The following is a 17,295-nucleotide window of genomic DNA, read 5'->3' as shown; positions in this document are numbered from 1 at the left end:
GGTATAGGAATGAGGGCTGCATACATAGTTGGAGTTCAGATTCTAGAAAGCATTTAATACCAAGAGAATAAATTGGATCCTGACACTATCTAGACCATGAACGTGTTGAAGGTTTTCAGAGGGCGATGCTGTTTTGTACCTGGAGATACATTCTGTGATTTGGAGACAAAGCTCAATTTAATTGGTCTCTAGAGGTCATTAGACTTTCACCTCTTCACTGGAGATTCTTGTAGGAACTGAGGTTGTGTACCATATGGAAGGTTAGCAAAGAGACTATAATTCTTTTGGACTCTGAATGCCCTTGAGTAATGCATCTGGGAAAACCAGTAAGCTTTCACATTCAATTCAGCTAAGTTAACACACTTTCATGGAGTGTATTTCTTTTTTATGAAAAGAGGCTGGTGCATGAAACTCACAATCTGTTGGAAAGATATAAGTGACTCTATTAGGATTTAGTGATCACGGTCTAACTTTTATTGAAGGTATTCCCCATTTTGTGGCATCACTAAAGTAGAAGGTTAATTCTAACTTGAGGAATTTGGGGAGACTTGTAGGTCAGTTGGCTTAAAGGATGAATCCTGGAGCTTGGGAGGAAGACATTGCTTGGTGGAGTCCCAGCATGAGAAGAGAACCAGAGTATGATGCGTAGAAGTCCATGTTTTATAGAGTGTTGAGTGGCCTTGGGGAATAGTATAAATGAACATTGCAAAGATACTGGTAAAGAACTTAAGAGCTCGGCATTTAATCGATGTGCTAGTATTTCTCTGTTTTTACCCTACATCTACATATGTAGTGAGTTATAGTTCCATGCATGATGTAGTCTCCTATGCCAAATTTATGTGGAACTTTATAATAAAACAGGGCAGTACTCTTGTATTCCCTTGTCTGAAATGTCAGCGATGCCTGTAGGTAACGCAGATGTGAGGTGGCTCAGGCTGAAGCTCAGGCCACTTGAAGCTACTGGTGTATCACTCCATCTTCCACATGGACCTCACAAGACTTTTCTTGACAATGGAAAGGGGACAAAGAAAGTGAGAACTTATTTGAGAATTCACCTTGCAGGTCTTGGCACTGAGAGACTTTGGAGACCAATGGGGAGCAAACCCACTAAACTCCCTAAAACCTAAAAAGGCAAAGTCAGTGTTCATTTCCTAGCCTGTTAGAACCATCTACTGCTGTGTAAAGTTTCCTGCTGGTTCTCTCTTTAATCCATGCCTCAAAGTACAATATTGTCATGGACATAATTATGTAATCAGAGAGGAAATAATTCTTGAAGGCCAAATAATAATGCATCTCGTCTTTGAGGTTTCAGAGCCCATTCTATCAAAACAAGTCTAGTGTTGACTGTGAATGTAGTCCGTTATGTGTGCTCACCATTATTCTTATGATACTCTTTTCATATAGAGCTCTATGGTGATTTTTTCACACCTCTAACTATAAACTTTATTTCTTCTTAGTTGCTTTCCACTGATAAATCAAGAAACAAATATTCTTTCCAACACCCTCAGTTTTATTATGGAAACATGTTCTGAGCTGCCAGTCTGATGTATTTTTTTCAATACTTTCCTGGATATTAAGCATCCAACTTGTAACTTCTTATAATAACAACAGCAGCATACGAGGCAATGCCTTACACTGGCGTTATTGAATAAATGTATAATGTGAGCTACACATGCATTTTAAAATTTTCTACTACACACATTAAAAATATAAAATGAAACAGGTGAAATTAATTGTAATGATATATTGGATTTAACCAAAATATCTATAATATCATTTCCGTATATGTTTGATATGAAAAACTGCTAATGCAATAGTTTATATTTTTTCCATACTAAGTCTACAAAATCCTGGGTGTATTTTACACTTTCCATACATCTCAATTTACATGCTGAATTTTCACCAGAAATACATGATCAGTATTTACATTTCATAAAATTTACAGTAGATAAAGCAGATTCCCAAGTTATTATACCCAAGTTATTACAAAATATACTTAAAAGATTGCCAATAACTGAATTGGGTATCTGTGTTTAAATTGGTTATAATTAAATGAAATTAAAAATCAGTCCCAGTGGCCACATTTCAAGTGCTCAGTAGCCATATATGGCTAGTGGCTGTGGTATTAGACTGCACAACCCTAAACGACTTATATACTTTTTAAAAAATGTATCACAATATCTCTTTGAGGTAGGTGCCATTCCCCATTATGCCTAGGAGAGTACAGAGATGCAGACAATTTAGTAACATGGCTTAGCTCATACAGCTAGGAAATAATGACACTATGCTTGAATGAACCCATGTCTGTTTGAGTAAAAAGCCTAGGCACTTCCCACTATATTTGTTTCATATTAATTTTTTTATTGAAGTATAGTTTATATACAGTAAAATCCACCATTTGTGGTGTACAGTTCTATGAGTTATGATAGAGGCATACAGTTGAGAAACTACTACCACAGTTGAGATATAGAACAGTCCTATTACCCCAAAATATTCTATCTTACAGCCTTTTTGAAGTCAACTCTCCTCCCACCCAAAGTCACTGGCAAACACTGGTCTGCTTTCTCTCATTCTCTCTCCAGTTTTGCCTTTTCTAGAGTGTCATATGAATGAATTATACAGTAGTTATTCTTTTGAGTTTGGCTTCTTTCATTTAGAATGATGTATTTGAGAGTCACCCAAGTTGTTGAGTATCCATAGATGTTCCTTTGATTGCTGAGGAGCATTCCTTTTGATGGATGTACCATTGTTTATTCATCCAGAAGCTGAAGGGCATTTAAGTTGTTTTCAGTTGTGTGTGATTTTGAACAGAATTCCTATAAATATTCACATGAACGTAAGTTTTTATTTCTCATAGGTAAATACCTAGGAGTAAGATTGCTAGATTGAATGTAAGTATATGATTAGAAAAAGTTATCAAACTATTTTGAAAGTGGCAATATCATTTTGCGTTCCCACCAGAGATGTATGAGATGTTCCAGTTGCTTCACATCTTCACCAACACTTGGTATTATCAGAAGTGTGTGTGTGTGTGTGTGTGTGTGTGTGTGTGTGTTTAGCCACTCTGATAGGAGCCTAGTATTACTTAATTGTGGGTTTAATTTGAAATTCCTCATTGCTAATTATGTTGACCCCACTATACTTGGATGGATAAAATGCAGCTCTCTGAGCCATGCTCGGTGTTCTGATCTCTTTGCCCATCTTATCGATGTTTCCTTGCTTTTTTTGTCCCCAGTGTTGCCTTCCACCCTGTTCTATCATGAACTTAGGTGACCTTTCTTTGGCCAGATGGACAGCTGCTTATAGACTCCACAGGGACATTTTTTCCAAACTGACCTTAACCAGTCCCTCACTACAGGTCCAACTCTAGGGACAGCCCAGAGCAGACGATGGTAATTGCTTTTCTCAGCAGATCCCTGGCTTTCTTGTCCTGAGGGCCCAGGAAGGTGAACGACAGATGACCATGCCACCTGGACTCAGTGTTCTTCCAAGGGACCACTTATCACTTTTCCTTTGCAATTCAAATTGATTCCCAGAGGGAAAGTGGGCCATGCAGGCCTGAAACTTTGTACTACCCTCTCCTACTGGGACCATCACCAGCTGGTGCTCTTCTCCTTGGACTGCTGGGCCCAACAGCAACAGCCAGGCTTCTGATTTCAAACAACAGGGGGAGGAAGCATGTTTAAGGCAGATGCTGAGTACCTCCTTGGATGGAGAAGAGTTAAAATGTGTGTCTCATTCAATTCCTTTACCTTGCATGTAGTGAGGGTAAGTTGTGTTTTATGATCTATATGTACCTATATGTGTACACGGACATGCATATATGGGTATGAGTCTACTAGCTGCAACATAATTGTATTTCATATTTGGGTTGCAGTGAAAGAGACTGAAAGTTGTTGGCCTAAGTTACACAAAAGTAAAGTGACCTCCAAACCTGTTGTCCATTTGTACAAGTTATGGAGCCAAGAAGCAATTCAGTAATAATATAAGGACTTTGACCAATCCAGATAGAAGGGGCGGGGAGTGTTCTGGTTCTTTCAGACATGAGTGAGGTCGCTGTGGCTTTATGTGCGACTGCAGGAGAAGGCCTGCAGAGCTACAGATGGGTTCCCTAGAAGTCTCCTCTTCCTGTGTCTTTTCAGTCTCCATTCTCCTGATTTTGTTCTCTGAATATGTAGGACACACAGAAAATGCCCATCTGAGGGGTGGAGCTCTCCATGGGAAAATATGGTAGAGACCATTCCCTCTGCCAAGCATGCTCATCCAAAACACAAGAGGCAGCTGAATGGCTAGTAATTCAGACTGTAATGCATCATGCTAGGAGGCAGCGGGTGGGGTGACATGAGCTCCACAGGCGCAGACTCAGGAGTCTAAGTCTGACTCTATATTTTCTGGGAAGTGGATTGCAAGGCTCTAGTTACATGTTGGAGGGGATTAGGGGAGAGAGTTCTTGGAATCATTATTTGGTGATCCATCTCTGTAGCTAAAGAAAATACCAAAGGCAGAAGGTTCCAAAGAAACACACATTCCAGTCTCTCTAAGAAATAATTGGCAATCAGGATTAAGAAAAAACATCTTTGCAGTTGGTTTTAAAGACAGGTGATCTGAGGGTCTCATAGCCCCTGAATGAGCCTATAAGAGCCCAGCCTTCCGGAGGTGGCACTAACTTTAAGCAGCTAGGGCAGGGAGGAGGGTACGTCTGGGGAAGGGTATAACTGACATCACTACTCCTCCCCCTATCTTGGCTTCTCTCCTTACCCACCCTCTGTTCAAGTTGGGAATTTAATCAATTGCACTGTTGGCCACTTGTCAAATTCCCCTAGTGGTGTCCTTCCCAGATAATTCTGTTCTCCTCCTGACACTCTTTGTCCATTTTGTTTGTTTGTTCGTTTTTATTTCGCTTGGCATTCTCTTTTAAGACCAGTCAGGTTATTATTATTTTTTTTAATTTTAAAAAGACTTTTTATTTCATCAACTAAATTATGTCGTTAAAAAAGTGAAAGAGCTCACTTCTGTGGAATTGTTTCCCATTGGTGTTTTCTCAGAATGGCAATAAACCTCAGTTAACCATGATCCTTAATGAATGGGGCATAAATACAATTAAAATTTTGAGATCTCTATTATCCAGAAAACCTGCCATTAAACCTCTTGTTTATATCTATTTAGTCTATTTGAATTATCTTTCAGCCTTGGAACATGCTGGGATTGTGTGGGAAATTAAGGAAATCTTTCTTTGACATAGGATGCTGTCAATATTCTTATTGCCCAGAATGTAGAGATAGTAAGAATAAAAGTTTGAGTGAATCTGTACTTACTCCAGAACCTTCTAGATCGTAAATGTCTGTTAACCCTCTAGCTTCTTGTTTTGTGGTGATGCTCTTCTCCTTTCAAAATATTAAGAGTATGCAGATCCCAACAATTGGGAATTCTGGCAAGAGTGCTCTGTATTAGCTCATGTATCCACCGCCAGCCAACTGAGGGAAAAAAGGGAGGACAGGACTGATACTGCCTGTTTCAAAGTGACCCTTGGATGAGACCCAAAGATGATATGGGAGTTATCCATAGTCACACAGTGAGCTAGGGACACAGCCAGAGATAGATTTCAGGTCACCAAGCTGGGTCATCTGCCCAAAAAATATATCAACTTACACCATTAAGGATTATACCTTGATGCCTTGAAAACCTGTTTACAAACCCCTCCTGAGCAAAACCTGTGTTCTTTTGGAAGGGGTAACTCCTTTAGTTGTTATCGACCCCTCCCACCTCAGAGGAAATGCTAATAGTTAATTAAGGATAAGGTTTTATGGAACAAAGGACAGAGACATGTAAAGTGGAAAAAAGCAAGTGGATAAGAGGCGAATGAGACATGTAGGTTGGGGGGTGGAGGGTGCAGAGATGAACTTAAACTTCTGTCAGAGAACACATGTCATATGGCATTTCTCACCATGGTCCACCTCTTCTCTTTTGTACCCCGAACACCCTGTGGAAAATACTGGGACTTCTCCCAGGGCTTCTCCAAGACTACAGGTGTTTTGGTCCAACATGGTTCTCCATCTCTCACCCTTTTTCCTAGGTAGCAGGTATCAAAGGGATATTTCTGGCAAATAAGAAGGTGGATGACCAGGTGAAGACATACATCACTTACAACAAGGGCAGGGATTGGCGCCTATTGCAAGCTCCAGACGTGGACCTGAGAGGAAGCCCCATACACTGCCTGCTGGTCAGTCACTCAGCCTCATGTGAAGAAGTCCCCAGGGCGGCTGATTCCCTAAGGATGCTGTGTTAGGGGCATTCTTTCATCAGGGGCTCTTAGGAGCTTGGCTGACACTGGGCTGAGATTTCCTACAATTTCCAGGGTTGGGTCAGTGGACTCAGACTGCCATACCACTTAGACAGAAAGTTCAGTTGAATTCCACAGGCTTTTACCTGTGCTCTAACTCCCAGTAAGATAAAGAAACATATAAGAGAAAGCGCCTATGTTCCAGGGTCCCAGATGGAGCTTAGTAGAGGTAACACACCTGCTAACCGATGCTGATATAATACAGTTTGATAAATGTTTGATGGAAGTCAAGGTAAGCAAAATTTGCCTTGGAAGCCCAGGAAGGGTCAGGCTGGTATACTCATATGAAATAGTTAATCTATCAGCATTCCCAGGGTTCCAGCTGTATGGAATATTGGGGTAGGCACGATGGAGGGCAAGATATATAAGTTGCCACAACTTCTGATATGAAGGGAAGACAGGTAATTATCAGTGACATTCACAACCCTCAGTGCCATCTTAAAGTGGACCCATGTGAGAAGTTCTTCTAAGGTCTCAAAAATGGTTATGTTTCTCCTTAGCAAAAAGTTGCTTTCTGCCGCTTATTATATTCTAGACATTATTTTAAAAACTGGAGATATAGTGGTAAATAGAGCAGACAGGGCCTTTCCCCTTTTGTAGTATCCAAACTCCATGGTTTTTGCTTAGGGTACTAGGAAGGTCAGAGACAAATGCCTGCCTCTCTCTAGGAACTGGTCACAGCATGATTCCTGCCCCCCCAAACCTTACCTTACCCATGGCTTCATCTTATTTTCTTAACAGAATTTTCCCCTTTTTCCAATTTCATCATTTTCATATTTTAAACATATATATATATATCCCTATAACTCCCTAATTCTTTTAAAGAATACCCAAATAGTATAAATAAGTAAATAAAGAAAGAACACAAACATAAGTTTTTGATAACAACTTCAATCATTTAAAAGTAAAATTATAAACAGGAACAAAATACATCAAACAGAAACAGAGACAATCTAGCTGAAGAGGAGGGTAGAGAGCTTGGAGACTGTCTCACTTAGCTTTCCCTTTTCAGCCCTCTCAGTGGGCCTTTAGAGCTCTAAGAAGCACAGTGTGACAGTCAGGATCAGATATGGAAGAAGGTCAGTGTCATGCTGTCATAAGGAATGTTCAGGAAGGCTTCATGAGGTTGACCATGAACTGCATCTTGATGGAGGCTAAGGGAGGAAGAGGAGGGATACCACACAGTTGCAGTGGGAGTAGGGACAGGTGCTCAGAGCAGTTTCTGATGTAAACATATCGCTGATCTCAGGGGGTGATGACTCCTGCCCAAAATTAAGGGTGTGTCTCGCATCCAATCCTTACTGTTTCTGAAAGCCTTAACATCGGGGTGTGTGTGTCAGGAGTTTACTGTAATGGAACTATTTTTTTCTTCTCCACTGTAGCCCTTCTGTTCCTTACACCTGCACTTACAGATCTCTGAAAATCCATATTCCTCAGGAAGAATCTCTAGCAAGACAACAGCCCCAGGACTTGTGGTGGCTACAGGTAAGGAAGACATTCCCTGGGCTTCTTTACCGAAGGCTGCTGGGATATGTTTATAACCTCTTTGGACTCATTTGAGCAACAGATAAAAGTTATGGGCACTCTCCCCAGGAAAAAGGGCAGGGATCATGCATCCCCATGGCCACTCTAACAACCCAGGAAAGGGGCTCCAGACACTTGGAAGTTCTAGCTTTCTAGCTTAGTGCCTCATCCCACACAGGCACAGAGCAGTCACTGTGCTTAGCAAGAGGCCAGAGTTCCTCTGAAAGCAAACTGACTGGTCCGAAAGGCTGTTTGTAATAGGGAATTCTTACTTTAAGAACATGTGCTGTGTGAGTTTCCTAGGTCACCAAATGTAGGTTGGGGTAGTTCTCTCTTTACCCAGAGGATTCACCCCAGAGTTCTTTTTAATCATGAGGGGTCTGGTGCATGTAAAGGTTTGTTTATACATGATTAACCACTTGGCTGAGAGCCTGGGGAAAAGGGCCGAAAAACTACAGGTTGCGTTGCTGGAACCACTGTCCACTGAACATCCATCAGGAATAAAGATGCCCATCAAATGAAACGGAAAGTCTCCCCTGAAGGTGCTCTAATTAGCTTGCATTTAATTTACATGCATCTTTTCAGGAGTACATTGATGGCATAAAGCAAGGCAGGCTTCTAATCTTAGAAGTTAGAGCTCTGGTGTTAGGCAGCTTTTTTCTCATGAAAGCAGATAAATTCACAGTGACTTTCTGCGATGGTACATTCTGATTTTTCTCATCAACCTGAAGCTCTGGCCCAGCAGTTACTGCCCTCCTAGATGTGGCTCCCTTGGCCAAACCTCCAACTGTGCAAAGTTTAAATGCCACTAGTGTCCAACCACTCTGATCAGATTGATATCTAGTGTAGACTTCCGGCATTTCAGGCAACAACTATGAACCACTTAGCTTGGGAGTCCCCCATGTTTACTTCCGCTGTCTTCAGGGAGCCCAGGACAGTGAGGTAAGGGCAGGCTCTGTTGCTATTCTCATGACTTGGGGAGTGGTCCCCATAGTCTGTAATCTGTGTGCATTGCACCCCCCAACTAGGGGACTGCTGCGCTCTCTGTCTCCCTCAAGGTTGACAGGAGGCCCTGGACTGGTGTAGAAGCAACACTGGAAAACAGTAATCAGTAATAAAAGTTAATGTTATTTACATGTGCACTATGTAGCCAGGCTTTGTTCTGTGTGGCTTCACCACTCTGAGCTTCAGTGTTTGCATTGGCAAAGTGGGAATAACTGTACTGACATAACAGAATTGAAGAATTAAACGAAGCAATGGATTTAAAGTGCTCAGAACAGTTTTTAGGACATATTGACTGTTCAATATATGTTAACCTGTTACCATCACTAATATTACAGAAGTTTAAAACCACTGTTTTTGCAACGGAAGACTAGGATTTCCTCATCTACTTCAATAGAATCCATAAATGATGTGTATGCATTATGCACACGCTGAATGAATGAATAAACTCAGGAACCTTGTCATCCTGCTTTCCGAGCTGAGCTCTAACACTTACTAGGCTTGTGAATTCAGCTGAGTTCTTTAACCTCTGACCTTCACTTTTTTCATCTGTAAAACAGAGATGTTTTCTACCTTGTGACAGTGTTTAAGAATTAGAGATGGAAGAGTGTCTGTAATACCCAACAGAGGCTCAGAGCGTAATGAGTGGAATTACTGGTAGATGTTATGACCTGTGACCAGCACGCGCCTCTAAATTAGTCTAATGTTAAGTAAGGCTTTATACATGAACAAATGTGCAGCCATTAAAGATGAGTTTGTTTTTTGTTTTTATGCATGTATTTCAGAATTGACTTACTTTCCTTTTCTGTTCCTTTTGTAACTTTTGTAAGTTTGTACGACCACTTGCTGGACCTGGGACATTGGTAGGGATATAATATAGTTGACGAGATGATGATAAGCCAGACCTATATCTACTGGCACACACTTCCTCATACCCAGCTTCCCCTTCCTCAGCTTGCCAGCTCTCCCTGAGAGGTTATTTGCTCTCAGAAAATAATTATGAAGTTAGCCAATGGTTTCCTCAATGGCCTGCATTGTCTCAATGTCTCTCCAGGGCCCTTTCCCATATCCATGCATTTCACCTGCTTTCAGGTGTCAGTGACCCTGGGCTCTCTCCTCTTCGCTCTCACTACTCACTGCGTCTTCCCATCTCACATGGAGATGTGGTCTCAGGGAAGCTGCTTAGATGAAAGTACACCCCAGGATTCATCTCTAATTCCTGTTGAGGCCGTCTCAGAAGGCAGATGGAATTGCAGTCTGGAGAGTTTGGCAATTGCTTTAAGCAAGCAGAATCACCAGGGTTCTAAATATCCTTACCACTGTGGTTTCAAGCTAGTGTTCACATCTTCACAGTGCAAAACACTTTCAGTGTGCAACGCACTTGCCTTACCTTGGGTACATAGTGACTCTATGATGTAGAAAAGGCTAATACTATTCTCCTCAATTATGGATGAAGAGGCAGAGGACAAAGGATGTCGTGCCCATGCCCATATTTCCTCTAGCTCCGAGACTAATCTGTCCAGTAACCATTCAGCCAGACTTACCCCGGAGCTCCACAGCTACCCCAGGCTCCCTGCCATGCTTCCTAGAAACTCAAATGTTCAAACCCTAGTGTTGTCCCCTCCATGGAGGCACTTTCCCTCCCTGCAGTGAATGGTGCACTGAGCTACTTCCTCCTCTGAGCCCTCTTTTGCTCTGAAAAGGTAACAGAGGTGGTGAGACAAGCATCTCTAACCCCAGAGGACTTCAAAATTCTTCCCCCACTCTCTCTCCTTCTGTTTCTCCTCTCCCTCTTCCTATCTCCATCTCTTCCTCCCTCCCTCTCATTTTGTTCACTAGTGTTTAACTAAGGAGTGGAAAAGGGTAGCCCTGGGAGGAAATGAGGGGTAAAAGCAAGGTTTTTAAGCTGCACAAAAGGATAACAGAACCTCCCTGATTTGCCAGCTAAGCTATGAGTGAGAGAAGCTCCGGGTTTTTCTCCATCTCACCCCTCTTTTCCCCCCACCCCCATCACACCATTTGAGTGGGGACAGCTATATCTTCCAACCTGGCCACCGGACCTTTGGAGGTAAGCCGCCCCAGTTCCACTTTAGTGAGGTGCGTTACTCAAATCTTCCTTCTCTGACAGGATATTCCAGACTCTTCCTGTCAGAGATTTCCCAGAGGGCCACTTAGGGACTGAATATGTTCAAAAATGAAATCATCCCGGATACATCCTTCTGTCTCTCCATTGGGGAACCTACTTTCTGGTCCCTGTGATCAGCAGCATTTCTTTCAGGGCTCCTTTCAATTGACAGGACATATTTCCAAAAACAGACTTCACTGTTAGCCTTCGATTCTCCCCACCTCAAAGCCTTCACAATCAGTCTGGCTGAGCTTTGAAAGGGAGGCTACGGATGTTGGCAGAACCACCTCCTAAAAGGAGCAGGTAAGAGGTGATGAGACAGATCCTAGAAACCATGGCAGGCATGGCAGATTTTAGCCCTAAGGTGAATCAGTCAAAATCTCTCTCTCTCTCTCTCTCTTCCTCTCCCACACTTTGTAGACATTACTAATCAATCTCCACACTCTATTCTGTTGGAACCAAATACGACTTCAGAATCCTTCTTAGTACTGGGCTCTGAGCAGCCATCACCAAATAACTCTGATATTCTCTGCCCCATCCATCTGATCTTTCTTTATTTTCCAAAACCTGTATCTGGAGACTGGAATTCCAAATTCCCAACAGATCTCCCCAGAGCTGCTTGCAGTGAATCTCCCCACCCACTAGCACCTATTGCCTGAGCCCTAAGCCCCAGGGTTATTTTTAGAAGCCTGAGCGTCAAAACAAGTTGGCTAGCTATGCACTCTTGATGCTGACAGGCGCTTGACGTAGCCTGGCTTTAATTTCTCATTTTGAAGCATTAAATGTCAGGAGCTCAATTAACATTTTCATTATTGCATTTTTATTGTGCTCTTATTTAGGCTACAGATGTGTGGGAGCCAACATTTTTTTCCTGCTTTTTTTTTAAAGAAAAATTATCAGTCAAAATGATAAATTCTTACATGCTTAGGGTACTTTCCTAGCTCTCAATACCTCCCCAAATGCACATTAATATTGCCACCTGATTCAATCATTTGTTTACTCATTCACTCATTCCACAATTAATTATTGTGCAACTAACTGCTGTATTTGGGGCACTGTTCTAGGCTATGTGGTGGGAGGAAGTGTCCATTGGAGAAACTTGGGCAATATAGATACATTAGAAAATCTGGACCACTTTCTTTTATAATAAACAAAATTACAAGGTGATGAAGTACAAGAGGAAGAAAATAAGTGGATGTAAAGGGATAGAAGCAGTAACTGATCAGTCTAGGCATAAGCCAGGTGACTTCTTTACCTGCCATGCTCGATGGCCATGGTCAGCTAAGTATAGTTATCTTATTCTGGGCGGTCACTCAGTTGCCTTGCATGTAAGAAACATGTGACAAATTAAAGTTGGACACACACACACACACACACACACACACACACACACACACGCGCACACACCAGGTTTTCTTAGGCTAAAATATATATAAGGAGGAAGGTATCCCTAGGCCCAGCTTCTCCATGTATGTCCACTCTTCTTCTCTTTGCCACCTTGGGGAACACCTGTCAAGATCAGTTTTTAAGAAATTATTGGTATACAGAATGAACAGTTCAAGAGATCCAAGCTAATCAATATTTGGTCTTTGAGTCTTATCATTTAAAGATGCATTCCTGTTATGTTATTTACTTTTTCCCATACTGGGTTTATCTTCCTGGTGGCTTTTTGATATGACACTAAGAAAGAACTTGCACAAATCATCTCTATACATCATTCAGAAAACTTTTGTTCACTGCTGCCCTGTCCTCTAACCCCAAGCACACATAATCTGTAAACTGTCTGACAATTTCAAATACTCTGCTTATGTTTCAGGCAACATTGGCCCGGAACTCTCATATACTGATATTGGTGTATTCATTTCTTCCGATGGGGGCAACACATGGAGACAGGTAACTGGGACACTCTGGGATGAGGAAGAGGGATTTACGACAATTTCTGCCAACTTCTCTCCTTTCTATAGACTCCTAGGCTTCTTATGACTTTGTCGTTACAAAGAAATGGAAGCAGCTGCTCAGCTTGGCAATTGGGCTGGCATGTTGGGTGGGCAATGGGATCAAATGGGAAGAACATTGGGCAGGAAATAAGAACTGGAATTTTCCAAATTCCTTCGTTCTTCTATTTAGCAATATGTATAGAACAGTCACGAGATTCTAAGTATTGTGCTGGTTGCTGAGGATACAACCAATAAAGTGGTTTCTATCATTAATGTGCCATGGAATCTTGGCAAGCAGGTCTCTTCACCTTTCTGGCTTTGTTTCTGTATCTGCAAGATGAAGGGGGTAGCCTTTTAAACCAGCAAAGCCATGGAAGTCTGTGGTTAAGTATTGTATAAGTCCATAAGTAAGTATGAAACAGCTTTATAGATATATGACTACATGAAAGAATAATCCAATTGTACAAACATTTGTAGCAGCATTGTCCAATAGAACTTTCGGTGATGATGGAAATGTTCTGTGTCTGTGCTGCCCCATGTGGGTTGTTGAGCACTTGAAATGTGGCTGATGTGACAGTGGAACTGGATTTTTAATTTTATTTGTTTTCATCAATTTAAATTTGAAGAATCTCATGTGGCTACTCTGTTGGACAATGCAGATTTGTACAATGTCAACTAGGTATCGGGTACAGAACTGAGGAGGCAGTTGAATACCTCAGATGGCTTTCCTCAAGGAGTTCCAAATTAAGTAGAGAAAATGGGCTCATAAATAACCCAACTAAAGCTTAGGCTGACTATAATATTTTAGTGTCATTATGAGCATGCAGAGAAAAGGGAGGAGTTGTTCTACTTTGGGGAAACTGGGAAAGACTCTACAAGCAGAGCTGACATTTTACTCAGTCTTAAAGGTCATAAGGTTTCCACCTGGGGAAGGAAAGGGAAGAGCACTGAATATCTTGATGATGTAGGTGAAGTCACCATCTGAAATCTAGTTTTATAAGTTCCTGTATAGATTCCTTAGTGAAGATTACCGTCACCATCACCAACATCATCGTCACCACCCCCACTGCCACCCCTGTCTTCACTACTACTACCAGAAAATTTTTACCAAGGACCTACTAGACACAGCCCTTTAAAGTCCTACAAGGAATATAACGAAGAATAAGTTAGGATTCTTACAAGGTCATAACCAGGTGGATGAGGAAAAGACACATAAATACATACCTTCAAACACATAAAAACACATAAAAACATACCTTCAAAATACAAGATAATCTAGTGATTAGTGCCAAATGAGGATGGAAGCTGGAATGCAAATTCTTCTAGCATGGAAATTCCAAAGAGACAAACTGTTATTCCTCCAAATCAAGAAATAGCTCACCCAGCCAATGGGTGACTGTGACATTCCTTCATTGTGCTGTTACTACTTGGGTTTTCTTTCCTGTTTTCCCAAACAGCTAAGGATTCCAGTTTCCATTCTATTGCTGGACAGGGCAAGAGGTGGCAGTGGCCGGAATGATAGTATCAAGAGGGAAGTGTGAGCATAACAAGATCTCTCTCCTCACCAGTGTCAAGAATCTTCTTTAAGTCCTTATCCTCACACTTCAATCCAGCATCTCCATTGTATGTCTTATCACAGAGCCCACCTATGAGTTCTGGAGAGAAAATGTTGGCATTACAGGTTCAGAGTCTATATTTATATCTGAAATATTAATGAATCCCCCTTATGTCCTTTGTGCATTAAGACTAATCATTAGTATTGATATATTTTTTTCCTTAAAAGTCAAATATGGGAAATAAAACCCATTGAGGTTTAGACCTGAGACCCCACTTGCTTTTTTTCTATAGTGTTCCCTGGGGCATATGCGTAGGAGGCCCCATTCGTCCTACTCTCTCCCTTTCAAATCCACCTATAACTTCTTACCCCTCATAGTACTTCTCACTTAACCCACTATCCCAACCTCTCCATCCAGTATGTAAGAGCCACCATAAGTTCTTAAAAGCTAGAGGAATTCTCCAATTCCACTTTGTTCTAGAAGATCTAAAGTAGGGGATTGGTTGTCTGCTAGAGAAATGTTTTTTCCTGTTTCAGGTTGGCGATTTGAAAGTCATATATAACAGAAGCATTGCTATATGTGGGATTAAGTCTGAATTTCTTTTAGCTATAGTAAATGCTTAGTAAATGCCTACATAGATAGTGTTAATGAGTAAGGGGATTGGTTAATAGGTGATGGACAATGGATAATTTAAAGAATGAATAGCTTTAGGTCCCTGGAAGTACTCTGTTCCAATGAGCATTTAGAGTAAGGATCCCCAAGCACCAAATCTAGATCTGCATCTATCTTTTAGGGGAACCAAGGAAGTGGTGGCTAACTCTGGGAAGTCAGTCATCATGAATAGCATAATTTCTAGAAAAATGTCTTTTAACTTCCTTGGTAATTTATAAACAACACTGTAAGACGCAGGCCATTTAAAAATTAGCCAATATCTGAATAGAAGAGGAAGAACAGAGAGCTGAGTGGTAACCTACTAGGATAAAGACAGAGAAGCTTTTTTGAAGCTACATTTTCCTTTGGATTATCTAGTTGAGCATGCATCTTGTTGCCTCCTCTTCTTGTAGCACACTGGTTTACAGTACTAGTGGAAAGAGCCATGGAAATGTCATTTCCTTAGCCTAGGGAGAGTTATTTGTCCTCTGCAAGCCCATTTCTTCATCTATTAAATGGGGGTGATAGTACTTGCCAAACTGCCTGATAGAGTTGTTGGAAGGCTCAGAATCTGGAAAAAATAATGTATGTGAAAGACTTTGTAAACAGTCAAGCACTGTGCAAATGTAAGATCTTGCTATAATTGTTGTTGTTGTTGTTGTTGTTGTTGTTCCAGATCTTTGATGAAGAGTACAATGTCTGGTTCCTAGACTGGGGTGGTGCCCTCGTGGCTATGAAACACACACCTCTGCCAATCAGGCATTTGTGGTAAGGAGAGCTCCCTACCCTATTAATGAGAAACTTTTTTAGTGAAAGTGGTTGGGGCAACTTATTCTGCATGGTTTTGTGCCCATTTTCCCATTTTCTCATCCATTTATTCATTCATGCATTTTTCCATCCATCTATTTGATATACACTACATCATCTAGCTCTTAGGTAGCAGTAGTAGGCCAGATAATTTAGATGAGGAAGTATGATCAGTAGGGTGAGGAGGTAGGAGGATCTGATAAGGCCAAAAAGCGCAGAACGGAGCTCTGAATTCAAGCAGACAAGATTAAGTATCCAAAATATGGGAGATGGAAATTGCTTCAAGAAGAAATTTAGGTACATGTAGCACATACTAAGTTCAATTCTAGATTAGTTGAGTTTGAGATGACTCTGAATATTGAAGCAGAGGTGACCATTAGTTATCAGACATATTCATCTGAAAGTAAGGAGAGAGTTCTGGGCTGATACTCTAGATGTAGAGGTATTTAGCCTAGTTGGTAAAGTCATGGCAGAGGGCTCAATGGCACTGGAGAGTGGGTACAACATGGAGAAACTCTGGACTCCTGTGGAACACTGGTAAACACCAACAAACAGAGCAGAAGAAGAAATTATGGAACAGACTAAGGAGAAATAGCCGAACAGATAAAAACCCAGGAGAAATGTTTTCATGGATGCTGAAGGAAGGGGTGATCCATAGCACCAAATTCTACAATCAGATCAAGTCAGTTATAGAGTGAAAAGAAATCCAGGGTGAAGCAATATAGGAGGTCATTGGTGACTTTTGTCAGAGTGGATTCAAAAAGAGGTGAGGTTGAAAGGTAGACTGCAATAGTTGAATGAATGCATAAGTGATAAGCAACAGGGTAAAGCAAAGACAGAGGAGATAAGTCTTTTCAGGAAAGCAGATTATGGGATGGAATTGAGTGTATGTATACAAGACCCTCCAGTGAGGACAAAGAGCTGAGTGAGGGTATATTATGATGACGATGATTGTAAAGATGATGATGAAGTTGCTGTTGTTGTTTGTGTTTGTTTTTGGCAGGGGTTGGGTAAATCTCATGGGTGTTTATATCCTGAAGGAAAGAAATATTAGGCTTTAGATTCAGCTAAGTGAATATTTGGTGGTAGAGAATATGCTACCTAGAGTTCAGTGGGGTTGAATGAGCCATGGGCTGGAAAATGGAATCTGGTTTAAGTACCAGGAGCATGATTTGTTGACTAAGAATTTTTAGACTAAGAGTTTTACTTACTCTAAAGTATCATATTGAAATCAAGAAAAAGCAAAGAATTCCCAGATACCAAATCCAAGCTTTAGCTACCTTGGCAAGGACTTAAGAAGAGTTTGCTCAGTCTGGCCATTTATTAAGTTAAACCCTGTGAAATTGCCATGTT

The 17,295-nt window shown here is 41.2% G+C and overlaps 1 protein-coding gene across 2 annotated transcripts in view; it reads left to right on the top strand.

The window, feature by feature from the left end:
* Positions 1–17,295, top strand: part of SORCS3 (sortilin related VPS10 domain containing receptor 3) — a 541,876-nt gene that overhangs the window by 443,466 nt on the left and 81,115 nt on the right. For both annotated transcript variants that reach the window (XM_081075409.1, XM_081075410.1), the window contains 4 exons: positions 6,074–6,220; positions 7,723–7,825; positions 12,808–12,884; positions 15,812–15,903. In XM_081075409.1, coding sequence (XP_080931535.1) covers positions 6,074–6,220; positions 7,723–7,825; positions 12,808–12,884; positions 15,812–15,903 — 419 coding nt within the window. The remainder of the gene's footprint in view (positions 1–6,073; positions 6,221–7,722; positions 7,826–12,807; positions 12,885–15,811; positions 15,904–17,295) is intronic.

This window comes from Rhinolophus hipposideros (genome assembly GCF_964194185.1).
Source record: "Rhinolophus hipposideros genome assembly, chromosome: 15".
NCBI lineage: Eukaryota > Metazoa > Chordata > Mammalia > Chiroptera > Rhinolophidae > Rhinolophus > Rhinolophus hipposideros.
This window is presented reverse-complemented; position numbering and strand designations above follow the sequence as displayed.